This window comes from Colletotrichum spaethianum (assembly GCF_022836535.1).
Source record: "Colletotrichum spaethianum MAFF 239500 DNA, contig06, whole genome shotgun sequence".
NCBI lineage: Eukaryota > Fungi > Ascomycota > Sordariomycetes > Glomerellales > Glomerellaceae > Colletotrichum > Colletotrichum spaethianum.
The window spans coordinates 128,496-155,921 of NW_026054776.1; the positions used below are offsets into that span (position 1 = coordinate 128,496).

At 53.4% G+C, this 27,426-nt stretch overlaps 10 protein-coding genes across 10 annotated transcripts; 4 read left to right on the top strand and 6 right to left on the bottom strand.

Moving 5' to 3' along the window:
- Positions 1-307: 307 nt before the first annotated feature.
- ColSpa_03064 (WW domain-containing oxidoreductase) lies at positions 308-718 on the bottom strand (the record flags this gene model as incomplete). The annotated part of the gene is made up of 1 exon (XM_049269276.1): positions 308-718. One exon carries the CDS (start codon positions 716-718, stop codon positions 308-310), a length of 411 nt encoding a protein of 136 aa, XP_049125233.1.
- A 2,192-nt stretch (positions 719-2,910) lies between these two features.
- On the top strand, positions 2,911-3,868 carry ColSpa_03065 (uncharacterized protein; the record flags this gene model as incomplete). The annotated part of the gene is made up of 3 exons (XM_049269277.1): positions 2,911-3,228; positions 3,291-3,488; positions 3,563-3,868. The coding sequence occupies 3 exons, from the start codon at positions 2,911-2,913 to the stop codon at positions 3,866-3,868; spliced, it is 822 nt and encodes a 273-aa protein (XP_049125234.1).
- A 1,353-nt stretch (positions 3,869-5,221) lies between these two features.
- ColSpa_03066 (FAD-linked oxidoreductase sorD) lies at positions 5,222-6,782 on the bottom strand (the record flags this gene model as incomplete). The annotated part of the gene is made up of 2 exons (XM_049269278.1): positions 5,222-6,224; positions 6,283-6,782. 2 exons carry the CDS (start codon positions 6,780-6,782, stop codon positions 5,222-5,224), a joined length of 1,503 nt encoding a protein of 500 aa, XP_049125235.1.
- A 1,036-nt stretch (positions 6,783-7,818) lies between these two features.
- ColSpa_03067 (trichothecene biosynthesis transcription regulator TRI6) lies at positions 7,819-9,147 on the bottom strand (the record flags this gene model as incomplete). The annotated part of the gene is made up of 1 exon (XM_049269279.1): positions 7,819-9,147. One exon carries the CDS (start codon positions 9,145-9,147, stop codon positions 7,819-7,821), a length of 1,329 nt encoding a protein of 442 aa, XP_049125236.1.
- A 1,137-nt stretch (positions 9,148-10,284) lies between these two features.
- ColSpa_03068 (beta-lactamase domain-containing protein 2) lies at positions 10,285-11,442 on the top strand (the record flags this gene model as incomplete). The annotated part of the gene is made up of 1 exon (XM_049269280.1): positions 10,285-11,442. One exon carries the CDS (start codon positions 10,285-10,287, stop codon positions 11,440-11,442), a length of 1,158 nt encoding a protein of 385 aa, XP_049125237.1.
- Positions 11,443-12,136: 694 nt separating this feature from the next.
- Positions 12,137-13,042, bottom strand: ColSpa_03069 (uncharacterized protein; the record flags this gene model as incomplete). Its single annotated transcript, XM_049269281.1, has 3 exons — positions 12,137-12,367; positions 12,426-12,905; positions 12,959-13,042. The coding sequence occupies 3 exons, from the start codon at positions 13,040-13,042 to the stop codon at positions 12,137-12,139; spliced, it is 795 nt and encodes a 264-aa protein (XP_049125238.1).
- Positions 13,043-14,200: 1,158 nt separating this feature from the next.
- On the bottom strand, positions 14,201-15,487 carry ColSpa_03070 (endoglucanase gh5-1; the record flags this gene model as incomplete). Its single annotated transcript, XM_049269282.1, has 3 exons — positions 14,201-15,004; positions 15,064-15,128; positions 15,187-15,487. The coding sequence occupies 3 exons, from the start codon at positions 15,485-15,487 to the stop codon at positions 14,201-14,203; spliced, it is 1,170 nt and encodes a 389-aa protein (XP_049125239.1).
- Positions 15,488-16,971: 1,484 nt separating this feature from the next.
- Positions 16,972-18,806, bottom strand: ColSpa_03071 (deoxyribodipyrimidine photo-lyase; the record flags this gene model as incomplete). The annotated part of the gene is made up of 2 exons (XM_049269283.1): positions 16,972-17,521; positions 17,581-18,806. 2 exons carry the CDS (start codon positions 18,804-18,806, stop codon positions 16,972-16,974), a joined length of 1,776 nt encoding a protein of 591 aa, XP_049125240.1.
- A 783-nt stretch (positions 18,807-19,589) lies between these two features.
- On the top strand, positions 19,590-21,116 carry ColSpa_03072 (uncharacterized protein; the record flags this gene model as incomplete). Its single annotated transcript, XM_049269284.1, has 1 exon — positions 19,590-21,116. The coding sequence occupies one exon, from the start codon at positions 19,590-19,592 to the stop codon at positions 21,114-21,116; it is 1,527 nt and encodes a 508-aa protein (XP_049125241.1).
- Positions 21,117-24,574: 3,458 nt separating this feature from the next.
- On the top strand, positions 24,575-26,452 carry ColSpa_03073 (forkhead box protein J2; the record flags this gene model as incomplete). Its single annotated transcript, XM_049269285.1, has 3 exons — positions 24,575-25,501; positions 25,719-26,308; positions 26,332-26,452. 3 exons carry the CDS (start codon positions 24,575-24,577, stop codon positions 26,450-26,452), a joined length of 1,638 nt encoding a protein of 545 aa, XP_049125242.1.
- Between the last annotated feature and the right edge of the window lie 974 nt (positions 26,453-27,426).

Here is a 27,426-nt window from a genome sequence, read left to right on the forward strand (position 1 = left end):
GAGAACTGGATGCAGTATTTCAAGAATACTTGGCCTGGAGAGATGCATGTATGGGAAAGGCCCTTTGCTATCGGTCGTCGCCGTGCTCGAAATATCATTCGAGCGTAGTCCGTGATTTGCAAGTGCATGCTTCAACTTTCGTTGCCTCCTCTAAACGGAGATATCAATACGGTACACTGCAGATTTCACTGAAGCCGCTGATTGAGAACAACAAAACTATATCTGCATGAAAATGATTCAGGGACATGTAACAACAAGGCGATGATCTTCTACTTTTAGAGATTGTCGTTCAACTCCCCTACCATGATTACCACTGCTCTAGAGGTGCGACTCCAATCTCGGAAAGATACTTGCTGACTTCAGTGGTAGTATTTTGCCACATTCCTCTGACCTGCTCCATGTCATTGGCTACTATGTTCGGAGTCACGACCTTTCCAAAAGGCTCCAAATATTTGCCTTTGAACTTATCGGGGGTTTCGCGAACTTCGCTTGCGGTGGCCGCGAAAAGAGGCGTCACAGCACCTTGATCAGTCGATATAACGATGGCTGCTCTGAGGAGCGAAAAGACCAAATTTCCGATTTCCTTGCTCCCGTCACTGGCCACGGCTCCTGGATGCACTGAGATAGACAAGATTGGCAGCCCTTGTTCGTCCATCAGCCGCTGGAGTTCCTGGGCAAACAGGAGATTGGCAACCTTGGATACCGAGTAGCGAATCATGTCAACCAAAAAAACGTGGCTTGATAAATATCGCCATTGCCAGGGATAGTAAGAAACGGGTTTAGTCAGAAACGATGGGGAGTCGAATGTGAACTGGTAATTCGATGGCAACATGACGTAGTTGACGTTTGAACTTAGTGTAATTATTCGCACATCGGCTCCTTGCTGCATAGTTGCCTGTTTGAGTAACGGCATTATGCCATTTGTAAAGACAAAATGACCAACATGGCTATGTCGAGAAACGTCAGCATTTCCCAGCCAGTGGATAATACATTGGCTTGGACGCCTTACTTGACTCCCATGTGGTATTCCCAGCCGGGACCCACTGGCTCTGTCGACGCAGAGCATAGACCAGCATTGTTGACTTTGTGTTTTTCTCATCAGTAGCCATCACCGTGTAAGTTGCATAAGTTTGGGACTGACTCAATATATCTACTTTAGTCTCCTTCAACTTCAACTCCTTAACTGCTGTCTCGACGCTTTTCAAGTCCGCCAAATCGAGCGGAAGCCATACAAGCTGGTTTTCGTCGATCTCAGGGTGTTGGGATGAAAGGATAGCACGCGTCTTGTCAGCCTTGTCTTTTGATCTCGCTGTGAAATATACTGTGGCACCTCGAAGGGCCAGAATCTTGACGGTTGACAGTCCGATGCCGGCGCTGTAACCAGTGAGATTGGATTGAACAACTGTCTCATTTGGGGGGGGGGGATAAACTTACTTACCTCCAGTCACGACAACTACCTTTCCCTTGAGCGGGGCATATCAGTCATCGGATCCCAGTAGTTTGACATTCTGAAATCTTGTTAGGGACAATACAATGCTCGAAGGGGCACTTTGGCAAAAGATCGAGTGTGACTTGTCTCACTGAATGGCAGCTTGGGCTTGATCTTTGGATCTGGTAGATTTCAACTTCTTATACTACATACGACTTGTCCTTGAAGCGCGGCATCTCGTCCTTCACAGATAGGAACCAGTCGTCCTCTCGGAGACTTTTTGACTAACAGTGTGTGGCTGCTCAGATAATCGTCCCGCACGCCGGAGTTGACAAGGACACGGGGTTCGGATGAATCCACTGATTTGAGGGCATTATCCCTTTTTGGGAAAATGTCAAGCTTGGCATTTTGCGACTGATCCCTGGTCGGCGTCGGGATGGTTGTTGTAAGGAGCTTCTCATTCGTCAAATGCGCCTATATACCCGTTAATCCTTCCCTAGTAGTCATCTCGCAATCAATTGGTCAACGTCTGAAGGGTGGAGAGTAGGTACCACCCCCTGGGCAGAAAAGACGATGTAACCTGACGGGGTTGCGAACGACACCCGACAATCAACAAACCATTAGCAGATCATTCCCTTCTCTGCCCATTTTCGCCCTCTCCTCTCGGTGTCACGTTCTTTACAGGTTGTGAAGACACATGAGATATATGCAGCTCGTACACTCGCCAGAGTCGTTAAATCCAAGACTGGTCGCCACTAAGACATATTTCGCTCTCCGTTCATGTCGTCTATTTGGCGCAGCAATGCGATTCGGCTATTCCAATCGTTATCTCCGACTAGGCTCCTAAGCCTTGCTCCACAGGCGTGACGCCACACGCCCGCATTCCCAGATTCATAGTCAGATCCCAATGGTTGACGCCGCTACCATGTCAACCGCTAAGGAGACTTCGCAAGAGGGTGGCTTCGTTTTCGTTCCGATATCTCACCCGAGCGAATCAGCGGCATGGAAAAAGAAAGTTAGATCTCATGCGGCGAGAGGTATCCAGGCCCGTAGGCAGCGGGTTATTGCCTATCAACAGATTGCCTCCACTTCCCCATCGGGACCTCCCTCAGATGGCCATGATTCAGAGGTCGTGTCATCCCATCCATCAAACCGATCTCCAATGGTTTTGGAGAGGGTCTCTGTCAGGAGTTCTCCAGAATTGAAACGTAGCCCTCCTTTCCTGACCAGCCCATATCATTTCTGGGTGCTGCAAGAACCGACCCGTTCAATAGCTATCACAGGGTTGTCACCTCATGGGAGAAGCAGCTCCTCGATCACTGTAAGTAAATGATTCGTCTACCTAGTAACGCGTACACAAGGGGTTAAGTTTTGGTGGGACGTATCCGCAAGTACGTACAATGTTGCAGACGCCTTTGAAAGCTTGTCCCATGTATCCAGCCACCTAGAACCGGAATGCTGACCTACTGCAATACACAGTCATGCAATACCTGATCATGCCACAGTTGATATGCGTCCCCTCCCTGGATATGGACATCTTGGGTGACAAGGGGCTGTTCTGGAAAGGCATGGCCACTTACTGGCTGCACAACGCCCTCTCTGACCCCGGAATGCTTGCCAACACCCTGCTATGGTCCTGCCGTCACATGGCGACCGTACGACACCGCGAGGTCTGTGACCTTCAAGCGACCAAGTATCGATTGGAGTGCATCCAGTGTCTCAACCAGACCCTAACAAAGGAAGGGAACGACATCAGCGATCTCACTATTGCTAAGACACTAGCTTTGGCCTCTGACTCGGTGAGAGGATTCCATCTTTGAGCCCACTATTTACACAAGCTGACTAGTCATATCACTCAAAGAATCTGACTGGCGAACATGACATCGCAGCAAAGCATATAAACGCTGTGGGTCACATGATTAGGATACGGGATGAGGGACAAGGGTCGAGCGACTCCCTCGGTAGGCTCGTCATATGGTTCACTGATGACAAGAATTCAGAGAACATGCTAGGCTCGGCGAACCTGAGCTTCGGCACAGAAATGACCCCTGTCGCAAAAGTAGAAAGGAACTTGTTAATTCATTTTAAAGCCTCAATAAGTGTCTAGGCAGCAGCACTCGGCCCCAGGCTTAGCAATCAGCAGTTCACGACGCAACTCAAGACGACAAGATCGCCGCAACGCCCCCGACCGCCAATGCCGACCCTGAAAAGGCCGCGGACACATGCCATAACTCAGGCGGCGGCGCCGCACACGAGACCACAGGAATTACCGTCTTCTACGCCCGCGCCTGCGGAGGCATCACCAGTGTGCTTGCCACCAAGGCATACCTTTCCGCCCGTCTCCATGTCCTTCTCGAGGGCCCCTACCCTTCATTCGGGCCACATCCCCCCCACAACTCGCCCACTGCACCGATATCCTCTGCATCGCCGGTGGCGTAGGCATCACTGCCTGCCTACCCTTCCTCCGCGACAGCGCAGCGGCAAGGAGCATCAGGCTATTCTGGTCGAGTCGGCACAAAGGTCTCGTCACGGCTCTCGCGCCTGCAATCGATGGTCAACCGGGCAGGGTGCAGGTTGAGACTGTCGTGGGAGAGAGGCTGAAGCTAGAGGCGGTTCTTGCCAATGAGATGGTCGCGGAGTCGGGTGGTCCATTGGGTATTATCGTGTGTGGACCGCCGGGCATGGCGAACGATGTACGTAGCAAGATTGTCAAGGTGGCGAGGACGAGTCCGAGAAGAAGGCCATATGTCTTGGTAGACGAGGCGTTTGCATGGTAAATCATCGTTGGATGTTGGAACGGGGCAGGGCTTCCTGCTCCCATTGAGGTGGTCTTTGCGTTGCTATCTTCTGTTTCTTAGCCATGCAGGGTCTGATCAGGGGTAAATATAGAAACCTCTTCAACATGGGAAACACAGATCAGACACCATCAATCAGCACACACTTAACTGACTTTTTTGTCCTCAAGTGAGAACCAAGGGAACATCCTTTCTGTCTTTCGTGATGACCGACGCCCTGATCATACCTGCACAAGAACTCTGGGGTTCTCTACTTCATTCATCGCGCTGCAGCCAAGCTTGATCAGGCCAGATTTGACCTGATCAAGACAGTTGATTCTTAACTGGCTAAAGGCGTCTTTCATAGCTATAGGTGAAGGTTGCGGTTCTTCACTGCACCGCACCGCTCTCTATAGAACTGATCACCTGCACGCTTCCAATATAGTCTGCTTTCAATGCTACGTCTGTTGCTAAAGGTACATGTATGGCAATGAAGATCACGAGAGGATAAATTAGTAAATGCAAGTGCCAGATCAATCATGATACTTTTTGGAGGGAGACGTGGAGATAATACGTGTCAACATGGCTGAATGATAAACTATAGTAATAGACGTAATTAGTGGCAATATTCGTTTCAATATCTCGATGGTCTCCCAGTGACAAAGTCCTTTATCATGGGCACCGTATCGAATATGGAATATAGACAGACCGCAATAAACGCCAGCGGAATACAAGGCAGTGCTCTGAGGAGACACGACATAGAGTGGAGCAGAGTATTGAGAACAGGAGTGGAGACAAGAGCCTACAATGCAAGCAGTCGCAGGAAAAGCTATGCATCGTAATTAAATGTCAACTTCATATCGTCAAGGCCACTTAGGGTATGCCATGTAATCTTTCCAAAGCTCAACCAGGTGATGCTTAATTAATCTCTTTGTTATCTTTCACTTTCCCAGAGTGTATACGACTCACTGACCAAAAACACTGCAACCTGAAGCAGTTTATCATCACCGTGATTGTCCTAGGAGCCTACACCTTGGGGGTAAGTGAAAAGGCTCTTGGCATCGTACTTTGCCTTGATGGTCTTCAACCGGGGCAAATTATCCTTGTAGTATTGGTCCTGCGCGTCCGCCTTACTCAATTGCGAATCGGCGTAGTTCACGTACCGACCCCAGCCGCTCTTGACCATGGTATTAGTAACTGAGGACATCCATTTGCCAAGGAACGAATAGCCAGACGAGGGATACGCAGAGCCGCTAGAGGAGTCATAGAATTGCCACAGCAGCACCTTATCGCGGTGCGCGTACGCGGTCGCCGTGTTTGCGACCTGCGCCGTTTTGGAGTTCTTGCCACCATGAACGTCAATCAAAACGAACCAGCCTGTGTTGGTTGACTTTGCAGTGTTTTGATAGAAGTTGACAAATGCCTGGAAGCCACTCCGAGATACCTCCTTGGTCATCAGGCTCGAAGCGTAGAAAGTGTCGGTCGCAGATTGCGGCCCCGTTTGGTCAAGCTCCTGACCGGCGTAGTGCTCCAACTGGCCAATCCAGTCTGTTTGTGTGATAGTGGCGCCACCAACGTCGATGCCTAAAGGCGAAAGGAACTTCGTCAGGACGCTGCGCGTCTGGGCTTCGGTCCCAAAGTAAAGACCATCGAAAGCTGTGCTATCTGGGGTGATGACTGCTCGCATGTTCAACTCAGCGGGCATGTCTCCCTGGGCGTACGTCTGAAGAGCCACAAGTGCGTCGATTAGCTTATCCTTCTTGAGAGTGAACGGTATCTTGTACCAAGTGACGACACTCGGCGCCGCGAAGGTGTTGAACTTGAATTCGGTGACGATACCGAAAGATGAGCCCGCGCCGCGGATGGCCCAGAAAAGATCGTCGTTCTGTGTTGGCGAAGCCGTGACTATTGTACCATCGGCAGTGACGACAGTCGCTTCCATAATCCAGTCGGTCGCCAGACCGTAAAGATGAGAGCTGAAACCAAAACCGCCGTGGATGCTGTGGCCTGATGCACCGACTCTAGAATGAAAATGTGAGCCACGACTTTCTCAATTAGGTATGGTACAATATGACTTACCCTGGACACGAGCCATGTGAAATAGCCCGGCCGCCTTGGTCGAACAGCTCCGTCGCAACGTGTCCGAGCCGAGCACCGGCCTGTACGGTGGCCGTATTGTCTCCGTTCAGCGTGACGCCAAACATCTCATCCAGCCGTACCACCACGTGACCGTCCTCTCCACCGAGCCCGGACGACGAGTAACTGTGTCCGCCACCGCGGGCCGTGATTTTTTTGCCGTACTGGGACGCGCATTTTACGGCCGCCTGTACATGGCTCGCATTTGTCGCCGTCACGACAAGCGCCGGGGTGAACTGCACGCGAGCGTTGTAAGGTCTGATATCTTCGGACCAGTCTGAGGAGGACGTTGTAGCGATTGGGACATTTGCGGCGTTGAGGCAGCCTTGAATGTTGTTGATAGAGTTTCTGGTCTTGCTGTTCTGAGCGTCTGCGGGAAGAGGATTGGCTACGGTCAGAGGAAGAGCGGTAACCGCTAACGAAAGAATGGAACTGATCCGCATATTTGAAATGAGTGTAGATTGATTGGCTTTTGAAAATTCAAGAAACGAAACCTCATGTCGGACATTATCAAATGTTATATACTATCATGACAGTTAGGACGCGGTTGATGTCTGTTTGTTCTTCGGAACTTGGCCACCTTGGATTCTCGGGGGTGGCTTGGGTTCGGCCGGGCCGCTCATCAACTCTTTGATGAAGGAGATCACTTTTACGATCTTTTGCACCGTAATTCTTAGTGCAGTGGGCCTTTCTGGGGTTTGGTCTCATCAATGCGAAGAGGCGCAAAATCTAGAGTCGGTGGCTGTCCTTAGTGTCCCTAGTTGAAGACGCAACTAGTTTAGCCTCGACAGAGAATTTATCCGCACATACGAAAGCAATTAACAGGCGAGCCTCGACCGTAGCTCTAGCGACGTTGGTTCGTTGGGAAGAGAAGTCGAATGTTTCTCAACCAACTGTACCGTTTAGACTGGCGCCCAATGTCTCGGGACCACCTGGGTCGTCGGGAAGATTCTTTTGGGTCCTAGTGAGGCATCGCCCCTCCATTCCTATATTTTAGTTCTATTATCGAAGTCAGTTCACTGAAACATTCAAAATTGTCTTTCCAGATATCACAACCAAACAAGATGCTGGTGGGCTAACACAATGTGATTGGCAAGGAGTATAGCTGATGAGCAAATGTGAGAGCTGCCTGGAGGAGGGTGAGTTATGAAAAGGACCGCCCACTAACCCGAGCTTCTACTGTAGGGTTTCTTACTATCGGTCATTGACGAAGATGTTTACGCCTAGGACAGTTTCATGTGTCCCTTAGCCACAACCTCGTTTGCATGGACGTATCAGAGATGGAAGAGGGATATCAAGACTGGAGCTCGAAACAGAAACCAGGAGAAAAAAGATGAATCTATGAATCACAATGGGCTACATAAATCTGCATGTTTACCCCAAATCTCATGACAGAATACACCTAAAGGTCGCCTGAAGTCCCAGTCCAAGGTTGAAACGTGCTGAAAGGTCCTCCAGCTCTAATTTTATCGCTACTTACTAGCCTATATACGTTGAATACTTCAACCACTCTTCATCTTCTTTGAGCCTGGCCATGTCCTCGTCCCTCAAGCAAATCGCTAGCGCGATGCTACCTTCCCGTGACTTAGGCATCAAATATAACAGGCCCTCCACTGGCGTGAACTGCGGTCTCCTGACAGACTCGGGCTGTCCCAGCCCCAGACCGAAATCCTGCTCGTACAGGTCAAGCTTCGCCCAGGAACTCAGCATGATGTCCCTATCTAGACTAAATGTCCCGATTAAGGACAAATTTCTCTTGTCGGGAGATTGGTCAAGAACCGTCGCGAATGCGCGTGTAGCATAATTCAAAGCTTCAGGGTTCACTGTTGACCGTAGCTGCGATGCCGCTTTTCCAAGGGGCCCGTCAACAAGGTCCTTGAGAGGGGACGAGTTGTAGGTCATGATCTGGATCATACCGGGGAATGTTTGAGGGACGCCAAGGTAGCCCCGCACGTTGACGGCTCGTGCAATTTTTATTTCCTCTTCAGGGGTTAGACGTGATGCGCGAACGCGAGAGACAGCTTGCCAGACGAAGGCGGTGAGGGTGTCGTCTGTTGTTATATATCCTGACTTGACCGTTTCAGAGGCTGCTGACTTCAGGGTTGAGAGAGAGCTAGCGGCAAAGTCGAAATAGGCCCAACTGCATTTTGCAGGTGCTGCTGGAGGTCTTACCGGAGGCGTCACGATCATTGTATCAATCTCGGGGCCTCGTTGGTAGTTGTCCAGCAACGGAACGATGTTGTGACGGGGTAGGTTTCCGGTCGCGATCTCCTCATCGGTGAAAGACTCGTTTTGACACGCTTTCGACAGGAGATCGATGATCTGGCCCTGACCAATCCCATCCATAGTCTGATGCTGACCAAGGAATGTGAGGATGAGACCGCCTTTGATGAAAGTGGCCTGGACGATGAAGACCGGGTTAGGTGTGCCAGCCAGAGTCGGGTCGATGGGCAGCGTCGGGCGAGCAGCGACGATGCTCTCGTCAAGCATGCTGAAGGGAAAGTTGGCCTGCTTCATGGCGTGCATCGTCGGCGCCGAAACGTCATCCCGTAGATCCTTGATGACCAGAGGCGGTGCCGCCTCATGTTGTTTGATTTTAAAGACGCCTGTGTTGTCTGCGCTTGCGCCTTCATTGACAACCTGTCCAGCGATCCATGGAAATGTCGCGGCGAGCCTCTCAAGGCCATTCGTGAGAGTGTTGATAATTTTTGAGGTTGAATGTTCTTCTGTGGCTGAGAAACAGATTGCGATTTGAGTGTAAATGTTGAGGTTTGGGAGTTGACCGAGAATCTCGATCGGCTCGTCCATGTCTTGTGTGAGTGTTGGTTGTCGTTGGTGCCACCAAGAAAGTTGTTGGTGGTTGGATGACTTGGTGTTCGCTCACAGGACACTCACGATTTCGGTTGTCTCATGATGAAGGAAGATATTGCTCTAAATGTAGGGGCAGTCGCTGTACTTAAAGTTGATGGCCTCGGTCACTGAGAATACATACATTCTAAGGACATTATCAATGGCGGGCTAAGCAGGGGTATCAGCTGTCATGTATCTTTAGATGAAATTTATGTGATGAGGTACAAACGAAACAATCAGATGTGTTAGGCACGATCCGTCCGAAGACACCGTCCAGACTTTGGCGTGCATTATCCATGCACGTCAGAAGCGTTATGGGGCGAAGGCTCGTTTATTTCGGGCCAATCTGGTTCACTATGACTCATCCACGCTTGTGCCAATTTAGCCGAACACTCACGTCAGCAAAGGCTGTACATGTCTGATAGTGAAGATTAACGAACATTACTTGTGTCGATGGTATGGAGATGCTTCAAGCAGACTCTTGAGATCATTGCATGTCCTGAACGAGTTTTCCCGATGCGCAAAATACCCTTGAGTCGGAGTCAGACTGTCAAGGGATCCGGTCAGATGGCGCGCGGCCTGCGCAATTGACTTTCAGGGATCCAGATCCTTCCGTCAGGCACCAGATCCCACCGACGAGAATTGAACGGAGAAGCTCCCAATTCACGTCAATTCACGCCATGCTGCACTAGCTGTTGGGTTCTTGGCGTTGTAGAAGGCCGGCGGGTCGGTGGTCTCAGCTCCGACGTTGTCAGCATCTTCGTGTTTATGCTACCTACTACGTAGTCCGCCCGTAAGTCGGCGTCGGATCTGCCAAGGTCGTAGCTACGGTCGCCACAGTTGATCATGAGGTCGGTGGGTTTGTTTGCTTACCTGACGAGGAGTTTCCGGCGGGCATGCTTCCATCTACGGCGACGATAGAATGCATGACTGACAGAATCCGGCCAGTCATTTTATCATGCGTCTACAATATAAATACCGCCACGATGTCTGTCCTGCTAGAATGTAGTATTGCACATCATTCATATTACGCTTTCAGCTCATTGATCAACTTTGACCACACCATTTCCTCACTCATAACAACCACAATAAAACATGGCTCAAGTACACGGCACTTGCGATCCCAGGTTTGAGCAAGTCCGTACTCAATTCCAGCAATTCATCGACTCTGGAGAAGAAATCGGCGCCGCCGTCACTGTCAACATCGACGGCGAGGATGTCGTCGACCTGTGGGGCGGTTTTACAGACAAGGAGCGCACACAGCCTTGGGACAGAGACACTATCGTCACCATCTTCTCCATGACGAAAAACATTCTCAGTCTTGCCATGCTCATCCTCGTCGATCGCGGGGTCCTATCAATTACCGACAAAGTCTCCAAGTTCTGGCCCGAGTTCGCTGCTAACGGCAAGGAAAACGTGGAGATTCGTCACATCCTCTCTCACACCTCAGGACTTTCCGGCTGGGAATCTGACAGGCCGCTGACGTTCGATGAGATCTGCGATCTGGACGCTGCCGCTGCCAAACTTGCTGCGCAAGCCCCATGGTGGGAGCCGGGCACTGCGTCCGGGTACCACTCGTGGACTTTTGGCCACCTGCTCGCTGCAATCGTCCGCCGTGCCACTGGTTCGACATTGCAAGAGTTCGTCATCGAAGAGATCGTCAAGCCTCTCGGCGCAGACTTTCAGTTCGGAGTCTCCGAGAAAGATCTGCCCCGAACCACAGATGTCATCGCTGTGGCCATGCCTCCCCTCGGGCCCGGAATGGGTCCACAGCCTGGTTCCATCACAGCCAAGTCGATGAACCCGCTGCCGATGCCGTTAGACTTTGGCAACGGAGCTGCTTGGCGTCAGGGAAACATCCTCTCTGGAAGTGGTCACTCAAACGCCCGCGCCGTAAACCGCATTCTTTCGGCCATCAGTCTGGGCGGTAGCGTCGACGGCAAGCGCCTACTCTCTCGAGAGACGCTTGACCTTATTTTCGAGGAGCAATCCAACGGCGTCGATCTTGTCATTGGTGCGCCCTTACGCTTCGGCGTTGGCTTTGCTCTCACCGTGGACGATGGCCCTGCTGCATACCTGTCGAAGGGGCGTGTTTGTTTTTGGGGTGGTCTGGGAGGTTCCCTTGCTGTAATGGATTTGGACAGGAAAATGACCATAACGTATGTGATGAACAAAATGTCAATGGCGGGCTTGGGAAACAGTGCTGTCAAGTCATACATCAAAACGATTTACGAAGCATTGGACGAGGCTTGAGTCGGAAGGATACGCAGGAAGCCTATATAGCTTGTTTCTGGATCGGACACCATGGAATCCAGAACGATCCAAACTTAACTCAATATTTAGAAATTAATCAAAAACACAATCCACAAATCCAGAAACCAGGTGCGTTTTCAGCTATAGTCTTTGGAACAAATATGTAGTTCTAGATTGACACAATACTTGATCTGTTTAGGGGACGCGCATGAAAGGGACGAAAGAACCACCCGGCACCATGGAGGAGAGTATCGCAAAGACTATGAACTTGATGGGTAATCCTTTTGAATGCAGCGATTCCACTCAGATTCGTCAGATGATCCAGTAGTAGCTTGACAGTTCAACATGCGAGATGGTGTCTGGCAATCTCTCCAATACGTTGATGGCAAGGAAAGCCCCTGGTAATCTGCCCGTTGGTTCTCCGATGTATTGGCTCGTAGTCTCATCTTAGTAAGATGTTGCATCTCATCCTATCGCAGCTCTTTGTACACACAAGCCCCCAACTTGACTTGATTCTCTCATCGGGGGTGTAGACTGGAGGACTTCGTGTATGATATCCCAATGCGCCATCACACACATAGTGGCCAAGACGAGTTACTTATTTGAGGGAGTTAAACTCGTAGTCAGGGGAAAACATTGCTCCAAATCGTAGGTTAATGCTCTGGATAATGTCGTTAATGTGTCGCGTTCACACCTAGGAGCTTTGAGCTGCCTCGCTAGGGACGGCGTAAAGGGGCTTCAAGTTGCCCAGTCGATCGCATGCGGCAAACTTCCACCATTTCGTGTGGAATCGATATGTGATTTGTTTGCAGAGAAGCTTGATAACCGGTGGTGCCGGTGGCCAGTTTACCCATCGGCCGCCCTCGAAAGCGATATCGTGATTAGAGAAGCAGAAAGGAAGGCCCTTGACCAAGCCCAGTGCTTTCTACTCGATATTCGTCAGAACATCATGCACCAGCATTGGTCCAGTGAACATCACTTACCATGCTCTTCTCGCCTTCTTCTGCAAACACCTTCTCCAACGGTGCCATCTTTTCGGTGCCAAAAGTCTTGAGCCCCAAGATACTCGGGATCTCATCTCCAAGGTGTTTTGTCAACACTCCCCCAAATGCGTCAATCAGCGTAACCAACTTCGGGCCATCAAACATTTCCTCTCCAGAAACGCAAGCGTCAACGTAGGTCTTGAAAGCGACCAGCCCATCATGGAACTCTTGATGCTGCGAGACGTTGCAGTCCATCAGCCCCTTGTGCCCCGTCATCTCCTCTATTGCTGGGAAGAAGTCGGCTTCTTCTCCTGAGTGATGGACGTGCAGCAGACTGTACCAAGCAAGTGTGTATTGCAAGAAAGCTTTCGTGTCAGAGGCTGAGACGTGTGGCGCTTGTAGGTATATCGAGTTCAGGCCGCGAATCGCCATGTTGTGGATGAGCGCCATGCCGGAGGCGATGCGGGAAAACACATCAGGCTATCTGTTTTAATTTCCTATCCAGTAGGTATGAATTGTTCGGGTAAACTGACCTCGGGCGCATCTTTTTCATTTTGAGAGGCTTGGTACGTCGGGGTCGGTATGAGAGCGTACGGGTGATCGGCGTAGATGGCCATTTTGGAGCTTCTAATTTAACAATGTTGACGCTCGTGCACGTGAGTGTGGGCAGTAAATCAGATAACTTCGGTATTGTCTGACATCTCTCTAAAGGGCGGTTCAAGCTCCTTCTTATTGTTATTTTTCAATGGCTGCACTGCGAGGCGTGCTTTTACAGATACCTCAGCTTCCATCCACATTCCACATAGTGCTCCAGCCTCAAAGCCACGTCTAGCCATAGCTAAAGGGTCTGGTCAGTGTTTGTCGAGCCTGCAACCTAACCTTAGATGGCAAAGGGAAGGCACGTTTGGAAAGTAGTATAACCTAACCTGACCGTCTTCATCGTTAGGGAGCGATGTGTTAAACCCAAATCTCTCGCTATTGGTTGCATTTGCATTCTCGCCTTTCAGCGTGGCGCGCTAGCCACTTGAGGGGTGGCTGGCGGCTTCCGAGCTGGATGTTGAAGTCATCCAGGCTTTGAACTTTAGCAGGGGCTGAAATTAGACTGAGAACCCAAGATAATGATATACCATCAGGTTGGAAGGCACCGAAACTTGGGGAAAACCAGCTGTTACGCCTTAGATTGATCTACCTCCAGTTCGTACAGACTGTGGCCACTTTACTGCCTACATTGCCCCCGATAATCCCTTTCGTCAGTCCGGCTGAAGCGTGCAAGACGCCTGAACAGGTTTAGTACCTGTTTTGTTGTGTTTTCTGAATTATCTCTTCAGAAGGGAGGGCACAACAGTCAAGTTCCATGTGGAATGGCTGCAAGAAAGGTTGAGGCAGCCGTTACCGACCGGAGGAGATCCACTCTCATCGGGAAAGGTGGGCCACTGAAGCCGGTATGCCGGTATTCCCCGCCGGTGTCCCAAATTCGGGCCGGGGGCGCAGTGAAGAAACCCGCTGTCACATGTGAATTGGACTTTCAATTATGCATGATTGTTTTAATCGAAATTGCGTCATGCCAACGAGCGACAGTCTGTGAGTAGGCCACTTGATGAGACAACCTGACTATGTCAAGGTAATGATTGAAGAGTGTGTATATACGAATTGAACAACTATGTACATAGAATAAGGTCGATCGGTCAAAGCCGATAGTGTTTTGATCATTTTGGCATGGTTATGCCCCAGCCTCACGGCAGAACACAGCCAGCGACAGGGCCCGTCCCAGGCACTCACGCAACATAGCCCTTGAGCAAGCTGTTGTAATATTGGTATCCCGTGCCGGAAGGAGGCTCGAAGCCGTAGATATAGTCTGCCCACCAAGGCCCAGCCGACCACCAGAGCGCACCGGTCCACACGTCCGAGTTGGCCTTGAGGTAGTCGAGCAGGCCCTTGACGGCGGTCTGGCACTGGGGGTTTGCTCCACCGGCGAACTCGCCCAGGACGCCAACCTTGCCGTTCTGGCGCAGCCAGTTGGTCGCGGCCTGAACCCTCTCGACGCCAATGGTTGTCGACACGCAGGTGGCCGATGTGCCGGAACTGTCTGAGTCAAGGTACTGATGCATCTCGTAGATGATCTTGTTCAGGGGGTCCGTGAGCGCCTTCATGTTGTCGTTAACTGTCGTCCAGGACCACGCGCCGGACCACTGGTTGCCCTCGACGAAGATGTACTGCGTGGCGCCGGCGGCACGGATACCATTGATTGCGGCCTGGTTAAGGTTAAGCACGAGTGTTTGGTCCATGGTGTTATATTCGTTGTTGGTGTCGAAGATGACCTTGTCGTTGTTCTTAAACTGGGTCGCGAAATTCTTCCACCACGTCTGGAAAGCATTGGTGTCGGTGATGATGGCGTCGTTGAAGCGGCCGTAGTTGTGGGGGTCCAGGACAGCCCATCCTCCGCTCTGGGTGATGTGGTTAATCACCTGCGTGTAATTCTGCAGGTAGGCGCTGTTGAAGGCGCTGGTCAAGGAGCCGGGCGTCATGCGCTCCATCTTGAGTTGGACACGGAATGTGTTGTAACCCTGGCCGCGGAGAGTCTGAACAAGCGTCAGCACGAATCAATGGCTGGAGGCTAAAGACTCAGGGGGGGACTTACGGTGATGGCTGCCGGGTCGGGGAAGGTGAATTCTTTGCCCCAGGTACCGGGCAAGACCTTCTCGCCTACGAGGTTGAACGTTAGTGGAGGTCTGATACCATCTAAGTGGACGAGAACACCTACCGAACTCTGCTCCAGCCTCGTTGACTCCAAACCACTTCCACCCGCCGTTGCTGGTTGGTGGAGGTGTCGAGGTGGCGGTGGGCTTGACCGTCGATGTCGTCTTTGTGATGAGAGTGGTCGCAGGTGGAGGCGGGCTGGAGCCGGGAAGGCACTGGCTGTACCATTGGTTCGAAAAGGTACAAGTGTAGCCGTCGACACAGGTCGTCGCTCCGGACCAGCCTTGGCCACCGCACTGAGACCAAGCGCCGGCCTGGGCAGAGGCCGCGCCGACGAGGGCGCCAAAAGAGAGCATGTACTTCATCGTGAGCTGTCTTCAAAATGAATCGTTTCGATGCCGAGGTACAGAACTAAAACAGTGTCTCGGTACATGGCCTTGGCTGCCTTTCTTATATAGCGGGTGTGGAAGCATGCCTCATGCGGCGATGAGCCCCTTCGACCTACTCCGTGATGGTGTTATTATCATGGAGCCCTCCATTCCGTGACACCTTCCCGCTTTCGTCTTTGAGGGCGCCAGCTCCCGTAAGCTCACTGGAGCTTCACGGCTCGTTACCGACACGACAGGGATCATCTCGACGTGATCGATCTCACCATCAACCTATATCGTCGGCTCAGCGATCCGCACGAAGCGAAATATAGCGCCGGGTTCCCGAGCTCGTTTCTCCTTCTAGGCCGGCCCATCTGAGGCCGGAGGTGTTATGAAGGCTTGATGAGGAGAATAGGCATCGTCGGACCGGTTCACTGGAACCACGCGAACCAGGGCCGAACCAGGTGATCACTGAAAGATGCGACCACTGCGCGGGGATATCATTTCCGAGAGCGGAAAGACGGGAGTCGCGACCTCGGACAAGATGTCTTTGGGGTTGGGGGTTGAGCCGGAGTATAAGCTTCCGACGTTGCATCGGGCCACCGGACGCGCACTTAATAACACATGACCACGGCTCGGGCACTTTTTCGGTACCAAAGATTTGAGAGAGCTCTCGCGATCGTTTCCACCACTTGGGTTCTCAGTTAGAACGAGGCTGGAATGGTGGAATGGGCAATGTGACCCGGTTACGACGTCCTTGGGCTTTTAGGTGAACTGGCCTCTTTTGAGCCCGCAAACTGCTCAAAATCTGTTCGAAAACGCTCTACCTGCTTCAAATAAGAGTTGTATAACTCGGTAGCACTCGATCAGACCCCAAGAGCGGAAGCTATATGCTTCAAGTTTATTAACGTGGATCGTCTGCAAGCCATCGGAGAGTTGTGAGCTTGGCCTCTTGGCGCCTGCGCCAAACGGACTTTTGCAGTTTTCATGCCACCTTCCTACTCAGATGCAGCTGAATGCAGACCGCCTGTTCACTGAGCGACAGGAAATGAGAAGCGCTTGTGAGCTTTCGTTGCAGATATTTCAGTTTGCCATGGTGTGTCGGGACTGAAACGTGGCCCAGTAGTTAGACTGAATCGGTGTCCGTATTAAGATGCCTTTTATCCCTAGGAGATCCAAACTATGACCTGCCCGAGTTTCTCGCGAGCGTTTCTGAATTGAATGGGTTCCATTCGATCTGATAGTTGCCAATATGGACTGGTCCGTGGACTCGCAGGTATGGCAAGGAGCGTCCACATTCGGGCTCTATTCAATGTCCATCTGGTATCTCAGTGAAGTTGGAATCCGTAGAATCTAAGCCATCTCGTCGCATATCCAGCAACAGGACAATCGGTATCATTGAACCATCACTCCTGTAACGCCCCCAATGCTATATGGAGTCTTATCCTTTCCCGCCGTTGGAGCCCTTGACAATCTGCGCACTACAAGTCATCTCTTCCAATGCCGTACTTGTACGCAGACAAGGCCCGCTCACGACACCCCTTATGCTCGACCATCTGCTCAGGATACCCAGCCTTCTTCGCCTGCGCACCAGCACCACGGCCATAGGGGTCGTGAATGGCCTTGCCCTTGATGCCCTTCAGCTCAGGAACCCACTTCCGGATATACTCCCCGTCAGGATCAAACTTTTCACTCTGCAACAGCGGGTTGAAAATCCGGAAGTAGGGTTGGGGATCGACACCGACACTGGCAGAGAAACCCCAGCCGCCGTTGTTTGAGGCAAAGTCGCCGTCAATGAGGTTCTCCATGAAGTGACGCTCGCCCATGCGCCAATCGATAAGAAGATCTTTTGCAAGGAAGCATGCGACGATCATGCGACACCGGTTATGCATCCATCCCATTGTGGTCATCTGGCGCATGGCGGCGTCAACGATGGGGAAGCCCGTCTTGCCCGCGCACCACGCCTTGAACTCGTCCATATCGTATGACCATTCGATGTTTGCGTACTCGGGCTTGAAGGGTTTGTTCATGCTGGGTAGATCCAGTCAGTGATCATGACATCTCGACGGTGGAGGCGATATGTGACTTACCAGACATAGGGCCAATTCACCAAAACGTGCTTGTAAAAGTCTCGCCACGCCACCTCGCTTATCCAGACACGGATGCCCTCAATGCCCGCATCAAGCTTCTTGGTCTTGTTCCGGTCGCGGGCATACCGTACACAGGTTCTCGAACTGATGGTTCCACTGGCGAGATGCACAGAGAGGTTCGAAGTCCCGGAATCATAGGGGATGTTGCGTTTGTTGTGGTATTGGCCGACCTTCTCCTCGCAGAACTTCTCTAAGCGGCTTCGTGCCTCGTGTTCGCCAGCCGGGAAGAAGGCGCGAAAACGCTTCTTCTGTTCATCGTCGAGCTTCCGATCCACAATCTCGTCCGGAATCTCTGTGTCAAACAAGTCATGGAACTTTTCCCTTGCGCTAGGAGGGTTCCGCGCGGGCGGACCGTACAGCTCGAGAAGGTCCAGGTTCTCGTGTACGTGTCGGACCCAGGCTCGGCACCAGGGAGAGTAAACGGCGTATTGTTTGCCTGCTCCGCTGGTGAGTTGCCCGGGGGGGACGACGCACGTGTCATGCAAGACCTCATACGAAAGGCCTCTGCCAGCAAACATTCGGACCATCTTCGCCTCTCGGCGAAGCTCGTCGACCTCGTACTCCATATTAGCAAACAGGTGGCTGGCTCCCCATCGATCCATGAGCTCGGCGATCCTGTCAGGTATCGTCTTGCGCTTCTCAACGGTCTCGACGTATAGGGGGATGTCCAGTTTGGCTAGGTCAGCCCTCAGAACATGCAGTGTCCGGAGCATGAAGTCGACGCGGATGGGGGCTGTGAGATGGGCTTCGTAGTCCTGGGGGCTAACAATGAATAGGGCGATCAACGGGACCCCTGCTTCCTTGGCCGTTTCGCTCGCAAGGGATAGCGATCGGTTGTCCATCGTCCGCAAATCCATCTTGAACCAGTGGACCACGGCGTCCTTGGGTTGGACTGCCTTTCGCGCTTTCGACGTCTCCTCGAGCGCCGAGGTGAGCTCCTCGATGGGCCTCGGGAGTTCGTCATTGTTGTAGGCGCGTGCGCGGTCGTTGCTCATCTCGTGAGGGTAGTACTTGCGGAGGACAATTCCATGCCTCTCGGCGTCCTTGTAGAAAGGATGCGGCCGACGCAGAGGATCCCCGTCAGTTTGCTCGGTCTTGGTTCTCTTCCTCCCAGAGTCACTGGATTCAGCGGCGGGTGCCGACTTGCGCTTCTGCTTGGGTGGCATCGTAGAGAGGTAACGGGGTTTGGTTGTCGGAAAGCTGCTGTGGGACGTCTTATGCGCGATGAAGAAAGGAGCAGAGCGCGAGGCGAGGGAAAAAACTGTAGCGGAGGTGGCAGTTGCAGTGAATGGCAGACGCGTGTTGCTGGGCAGCAAGACGCGACACGGGAGCATATGGAGAGATGAAGATGGAGGGTTTCGCGACTGGGAATTTCTAGATTACGGGATTCTAACTAACGCATCTCCCGGTATCAGCCTTTGCGAAGCTGCTCTAAAGCTCCAAAGTTCATGTAACAGCGGCGATGGGATCATGCTGGAGAAAAGTTCACGATCGGCCGATGTCTTGTGCGTCATCATGTTCCTGAAATCGGGAGATCTGGACGTGCATCAGCTTTAGCGTCCCAGGGCCCTGGTTTAGCGGGGAGATTGGGGGGAGGCCCCGATTTGGGTTGCGGGACCAGACCAGACCAAAGGCAAGCCATTCTGGTGGGCTATGTATGGTACCTAATCGGATCCGGTTGGAAGCCCCTTGGGTCTTACCTAGTATCCAGAGATAGGTGGGTACTATCTCTAGATCTCGGTACATCTCTCTGGCGTTCGACCGAAGATCTGCCAGCACGTGATCTTATCGATAAGGATGACGTCCGTTCCTAGCTCTTTGGCTCGCGCATTTGGCGACGACGAGAAGCCCCCAAAAAAACTTACGATCTTCACGACAACAAGGTAAAGCTACCCCTTCAGCTGGCATATCGAATCGCTATCGCCAATCTCTCCCCTTACGAAGCAAACATGGACCCGGGCCGCAGAGCGATGTTGTCGGGGCGCAGATCCCCCAGTCGCAGAGACCGCGAGAGAGACCGAGACATTGCGTCCCCGCGACGCGACCCCAATAACCGCATCACCAAGCCTTCGAACCCTCCTCCTTCTTCGAGGCCACGTCAGACCAACAACTCGAGCTACATGACGCAGGATGAACAGTCCAGACAGTTTGTCGCCGATGAAGACAAGTTTGTTCTGAAACAGGCCAAGAAGAAGGCTGACATTCGAGTTCGGGAAGGCCGAGCCAAGCCCATTGATCTCCTGGCATTCAATCTGCGCTTTATCGACTCCGATCGAGACGTCTTCGACGACGACGATGCCGACCTGCATATCAACGTGCCTTCTCCAGAGGATGTGCTGCAGGGCCTCGACGAATCACAGCTGCAAGACCTGGATTCCGACATCACGTCCTACCATACCCTGGAGCAGAACGACCGCAACCGCGCCTACTGGAAAGCTCTGCAAACCATCTGTGCCGACAGGCGGCAGAAGCTGAAACCGCAGGGCCCAGACGCTCGGGTCGTCAGCACAGTGTCAGAAGATGTCGACAGGATCCTGCGCCCCAAGACATACGAGCAGCTCGAGGCCCTCGAATCCCAGATCAAGGCCAAGTTGCGCTCCAATGATGATATCGATGTCGACTATTGGGAGCAGCTCCTCCGCAGCCTATTGGTCTGGAAAGCCAAGGCTAAGCTCAAAAAGGTGTGCGATGCAATCAGTGAGAGCAAAGCTGCCATGTTCAAGCTGCAGGATCCGGAAAAGGTCAAGGCCCTGGGGCAACAGCAGCAGCAGGCCAAACAAGCCGACTCTATTTCCGGCCCTGTAGCCACCAATAACCTGTCATCTGAACACTCAGGCAGGCCCGAAACAAAGGAAGTGCCTGTGTCAAGTGTATCCCAAGGTGGCGCGCCACCAGGAACAGCTCGTTTTGCCCAGGTGGGCAACGAGGACTTCTCTCAGGCCACCAAAGCTCTCTACGACCGCGAGGTCGCCCGTGGCATCGGCGAGGACGAGGAGATATTTACGGCTGAAGAGGCCGTTCCCAGCGGTTCGAAGCCCCAGTGGGCAGACAAGTATCGACCCAGAAAACCCAAATACTTCAACCGCGTGCAGATGGGCTATGAATGGAACAAGTACAACCAGACGCATTACGACCACGACAACCCGCCGCCCAAGGTTGTCCAGGGATACAAGTTCAACATCTTCTATCCCGAGCTTATCGACAAGACAAAGGCGCCTACCTTCAAGATCATTCGGGAACACGGGAGGAAAAGGGGAGAGTCGTTTGCAGCGGCAGGGGAGGAAGACACGTGCCTCATCCGTTTCATCGCCGGTCCCCCGTACGAGGACATTGCATTCCGGATCGTGGATCGCGAGTGGGATTACAGTGCAAAGAAGGATCGCGGCTTCAAGAGCTCCTTCGACAAGGTACGTTTTGTGGCGTTCCCCACGCTGTCTATATTGCCTTCACGTGGTGCTTCACCTCCTTTCCCGTAGCTCCGTGGCGAAGTCGACATGGTGCGTATGCACGGAGAGCACAAAGATCACCTAGGAGAAGGCAGAGCTGCAAAAGTGCGCCCGCACAACTGTGCCTCTTGCCACTTCTCGTCCTTTCTCCCTTCCCCCCTCATCTCTACCGCCTTCTCGAAGGAATCAACCCTCCTTGAATTGGCCATGCAATGCCGAGGTAGACGCACTTGGGGGGAGACCGCCATCCCGCGAGCTCCGCCCAGCACCAGCCGCCTACACGCGCCTCTCTTGATTTGTCTCCTGTCATATTTTACTCCCTCGTCCACCCCAGTCAATGGCGTTGAGCTAATCTTATCACCTACAGGGCATCCTGCAGCTGCACTTTCAATTCAAGAAGGTAAGGGACAAGTCCCACTCCCACTCCGGTTCATTGATTGCGATGACTGACTCGATGCCACCTGCAGATCTACTATCGGAAGTGATGGCACATGGAAATCGGGCTGGGGAAAAGGAGGGCTGCTTGTATTGTCACGATGCATCGGAGATGTGACAGAGACAACCGGCTGGGCGGGTACATCAGAACAGTTGTTGGTGTTGGAAGTCCTTGGCCAACCATAAGACAGGTCGAATCTGTGACTGCTATCTGATCGGGCACGCGTCCGCCTTGTCTTCATCGCCTGGTCGCCGCTCTCACTCTCGCTAGTACCATGTACTAGATTTTCCTCGTCACCGCCACAGACATTTCCCTCAAAGACACAAGCCGACGACCGCCGCTGGCCGCAAGCCGACCTTGGGAAGACAAGAGAGTGACGCACAAACACACAGGCGACCATAGCTTCGCCCTGAACTAATCAATATCCTGCTTCTCATCTCCTTGTGCAACCGTCGGTACCAGGGCTACCGGCTTGGCCAGTCAATCTCTTCGCTGTGCCTTCTCCAGAACTATCTACCTGGCCCCCACGACGCTAAGAGCTGCCACCCTGGGCGACTGACATGATGCGAAGCAAAGTTGTATCAAACTACCCTGACAAAAATCGGAGTACAATGGCTGCAGCTACTTGCTGATCTCCACACCGCCGCAGATAAATCCACTTTCACCCTGCCACGCCTTACCTCTCATCTCTACGACGATGATCCAGGCCCTTCACCGGCTAGGTCTTGGGCTCCAGCCATGAAGATGGTCTGGGATTCCGTGACAAGCAGCCAATGCTGTAGGAGGAAACCCTTGGGTACCACTAGACCCGGAACGATCCGCCTTCTCTGTGATCCATGGCTGCCAAAAGCGAAAAAACTCGAAATAGCTCTCCTCCAACAGGCGGCGACATCTCGGGCTAAACGGGAACGAACGTCTACCCTGACAACCGTCTTCCCTACTTTCTGAATCCCGTGGCAACAACACTGCGCCGCAGCATGGGCTTTCTAGAATGCGAAAGTGATCAACGTGTCCCTGGATTGGCGCCCAGCAGAGCGATCTTCCGGTCGTCCTGCAACCTCGTCTGGACGGCGACACTGAGGGCTTCTGAAGCAGGGCTCATGATGATGATGGCAGGCGATTGGCCCTCTCGCCAAAGTTGATGCACGCGGCCGGTGTACCTTCTGTTGCTTTCCGGGAAGGAATGCTGCTGCTTTACTCCTGGTGCCTCGCAGCTGAGTGAATACCTGGCCTGGGTCCAGTCGTGGCAACGACAGGCCTAAAGTGTCTTGGTCAAACTGTACATTGTACAATGAGGCCGTCACATCTTGCTACTACTCAACTCGGCCTGGCTGTGTCAATGTGTGTAACAATAGACCTCTCGCGGGCTCTCATGGTGCTAGCCTCAAGCCCTCCCCCAAAGAGCGCGTGCCATGCTGGCAACCTGCCGCCGACATCTGCCTCCTCGTTTCTGTATGTGCCCTGGATGAGCGAGGACAGGCAGTCTTGGGCTGCCTTGGTCGTCCTCTTTGTGGTCACTGGGGCAGAACTCCGCTACTGCTGTCGATCAGTGGTTGCACGCAGACGACCTGGATTATGGGTTGGCCGCTCTTGACGAATGGGCTACAAGCGCGGTGGCGTCGTTAGTTCCAACGGTCGTGGCAGGCCACTCTCGTGGCAAAGGGTTGATGGCGGAGAGGACAAGGGACTAGAACGAGGAAACCCTGAAGAGGTCCTACGGGCCAGTCCAGCCCCAGCCTACTGCACATCTTTCTTCCTCAACCGACCACTCCATCTTCAAAGTAGAAACTGGCCCAATGTTCGCACTGTAGGCTGAAGAGGGTGCGTCTTCAACGCCCCCCCCCCCCCCCCCCCCCCCCCCCCCACGAATGAGAAATGAAGGTCCATCATCCCGGTCGCCTCTATGAATGCGCCAGAAGAGACCTGAGACTTGGAAGCCATAACCAAGCCCCCGTCCGTTTGCGTTTGCATCCAAGCTCGCAGAAGATTGGTTGCCACGGATCTGTATACGTGCAGCGGAGAGCTTGCCGCAGACGTGGGAAAAGAGTTCTCATCTAGTCAACACACACACACACACACACACACGCACGCATGTCAAAGGAGACGGGGATGCAGGTGCGCCAGTGCCAAAAGCCAGGGTGTGCGAGAGATCCAGAGACGGAGAGGGAAAGCAAGCGGGCATACGGACGAAGAGCAACAGGCAGACGCACCTTCGCACGCAAGCATATACAGTACAAGCAGACACGCACATACACACAGGCACACACACAGGCACAGGCACACATGGCGCCGTCGCGGCTACGGGAAGACAAGACTAAATCAGGCCAAGCAATGAGCTAGCAGGCGGGCTGCCCTCCTTCCCCGACACCCACATGGCTGGCTGGTTAAGCCAACGCCCTCCCACCCCTTCCCCCATGCCTATTCTCTCTTCCACGGCCCACACACCCCATCCCGTCCATCTACCCTTGTCTTCTGTCTCTTTCCCTCCTCGTCGTCCCAAAGTCTGTACGTACCTTTGGTTGTACACAAGGCGATGGCCAAATGGGTCGGGATACGTCTATACCTTGCACGACCACGACGTCCTCTTGCCTCTGACCAACATGCGCCTCAGAGGAAAACGTCTCTCTTGTTAAATCAATGGGGTCGAAACCCTTGCTCGAGGCAGCTTTCAACATCGAACAGCACTTCTTCTCTATCAAGCCGCCATCACGAAGAGCCGCAGCTTTAATAACCACTCACGGCGCCTCTCTCTCGAAGCTCTCCTGAGACGCTCTTCACTCGGTGCCAACACTCTCATTGATCGTCATCATCACCATCATCATTGTTATCCTGTTGTCCCACTTGTTACTTCTTAAGCCTCGCGACTTGCTCGTCCCTCTCATTCTTCATCTTTACGATAGCAACACCAAGTAGTGTCTGTACCATCGGGCTCTACCTATTCTTCTCACCTTGAAACTTTTACCCGCCCAAACTTCTCCTACCTTGTTTCAGGAGTCTTATGTTGATACCCCATTCTTTTCGGCTTCCCGCTCAGATACATCGTCCCAGTATCATGACGACAAGCTCTTCGCAACCCGAGCACATGATGCCCGGTGGTGACATGAGCCGCCAGCAACAATACATTACCAGCACCACGCAAGCACCATCCACCTTGGTCGTGAGGACGGACTTGATGAATAACTACAACACCATGACCTCCGAACAACAAGAGCACCAGTTCCCCGTCCAAGACCATCAGCGACAAGGCTACTACCAGCTCTCCGCAATGAGCCAGCAATACGAGTCCCCCAACTTGAACCAGACGGTCTGGCCCTCCCCACCGTCAATGGTGGCCGACGACTTTGACAACGGCAGCAGCACCAACACTAATTACTCATACCACGGCCAAGTTGTTGCCGTGAATTACAATTCGTCTCCTCTCTCCCCGAGGACTTGGCCTGCTGCGACCCAGGCACCTCCTCCCACCTCCACCGCGCAGTTCGACCTGCCCCTTCGCTCCCATGAGACCGTCTATGAAGGCCTGAACAACCAGGTCTCCATGTCGCCGGACGACCTTCGCGGGGCAGACCTGCAAGTCCACCTGCATTACGACAACGGCGCCTTCCAACAAGGCTTCGAGCCGCGTCACTTGAGGAGCGAGCGGTTCCAGTATGAGTCCTCGCCCGCTACAGACGCTGCCGGGTCTCCGTACAAAAGCTCACCAGCGTCTTTCAGCGGCGACTTCAGCGCGGAGCCCGACGTGATTCCGGATCTCGGCTGCCAGCAGAACCATCTTACCCCAAAGCCACCACCCAAGGAGAATGCCAGCGGCGAGGAGCCTTACGCCAAACTCATCCACAAAGCCCTCAAAGACGCCCCGGACCACGCCATGACCCTGCAGGAGCTTTACAAGTGGTTCAAGGACAACACCGACAAGCCCCGTAAGGCCGAGGGCACCGGGTGGCAGAACAGCATCCGTCACAACCTCAGCATGAACCATGTGAGTGACCTTCTCTCCTCAGTAGCTCTTGGCCTTTCTTTCGCGTCTCGTCAGAGACATGATCCTGCCCCCGCAAAGTGCTCTAGGCGCACCACACCACGCCAGCACCCTTGCTAGTTGAGCGTCCGCAGCATCCTGCGAGGCTAAAAGCCGATCCTCACTCTCCCTCAACGATCCATCCGCGACCAGGAGAGCCCAGACTAACCCCCTCGCGTAGGCATTCCGGAGGAGGTTGCAGGCGGTGCTCCCCGACGTCGACGGCAACCACACAGGCACAGAGAAGCGCGTGTCGGAGTGGTACCTCGTCCCGGACTACATCAACGAGATCAAGCCGACGACGCACTTCCGCGAGGGCAACCGCGGCTCGTCGCACTCCGTCTTCTCTCGCCGCAACACCGCCCCTGGCGGAAGCGGCCACAGGCGCAACAGCCCTCCCCGCTCCTCCACTGTCACTCATTACCAGAACCCGGATTACCCCAACCAGTCGATGCCCGGGCGCGCCATCTCTGGCCGCCGGGGGGGCCGCGCGACCACTTCCGCCCGGAATGCCAGGCGCCAGCGCTCGCAGACGGGGTCCTTGTCTCCCGTGCTGGGGGGCGCCGCGGCCGCCCAGCAGCACCTTCAGCACTACCCGTACTCTCCCGCGCATCTACAGGAGCTGCAAGCTCGTGCCGACAGCATTCGGAGACGGAACCACACTGCCCTGGAAAGAGAGGCCGAGGGCATGAGGAACCCCGCCGTGGGACCCATGGCTCCCTCTCCTCTGGCCAACAACGTCGGCATCGGCAACGCTGGCGTCCCCGTGGCGTTCATGAGCTCCAACGCCCCAGAGGCGCTCCCCAGGGCTACCAGCTCCATCAATTCGGCATGGCTGACGTGTCTGGTGTATACCACTCACCGCCCGCGGCCGACGATGTCATTTACGGCTGGGGGTCCGATGCGCAGTTGTGAAAGATGGCCAGATTGCCCACATCTGCATGGTCTATGGTCACGGTGGCCGTTGTGTTGTACTGCGGGAGGGGGCCTGTCTTCATTCGACGTCTAGTGGCCGTCTATTAACCGTTTTTCCCCTTCTTGGCGTTCATTGGGGGTGGGGTTTTTTTCTCACTGGGAGCGGAACAGGGATGGAGGGACATTCCCGTCTTTCAGGGCGACGAAAATTGTGCTTTTTTTTCCCAATCCTCTTGTCTTTTTTAAAAGGATTTGCGGCGCAGAGCCAGAGAGGCATGCTTGTAAGTCCTGGCTGCTGAGCCGCAGGGTCGAGGGATAGCCAAAGAGGGACAAGAGGCTACGCGATATCCATGTTTGCTATCTCCAGATCCGTCTTTCTCGCCATGCTATCCTTATTGAGAAAGAAGCGTTGGGTTAATTTCAGTTCCGTTCCGTCCGTCAGGGTCTTGTCTGATACCGGGCCGTTCCCATTGGCCGGAAACATAGGGGGAGGCGGCCGGCCTTGTCCTGGGCTGTGTGGGCCCCGTTTCCCCCTCTACCCCGGCTGCTCTTCTCCCGCCAAGATCTACTAGGGTCCTGTTGGCCAGTGCTCGGATTCCGTGGGCTCGAGGCGCATCGGGCCAGTCGGGGCCGGGCTAATTACTTGTCTGCTTTCTGTGCTGGTGGTTGGGCGAGCGAGATGCCGCCGACGGCGACGACGGCGGCGGCGGCAGCTGCAGCGGTGGTCGTGGCAGGCCTCGGTGTTGGGCGGTGGAGGAAGAATACATAGACCATGGATATCTGAAAGATTTACCGTCACAACCAACTATCCTCCCTCCCCCCTCCATGCAGCCAGCTCATACACCCACACCCCCCTCCCCGAAATCCGAACTCCTGCTTGAGCTAGTGTATGTGGTTTACGTGGAGCAGGGATAACAGTGTCCGTTTTTCTTCGACCTGCAAGGTTCGAAGGAACAAGGCGAGAATTGGTTAGC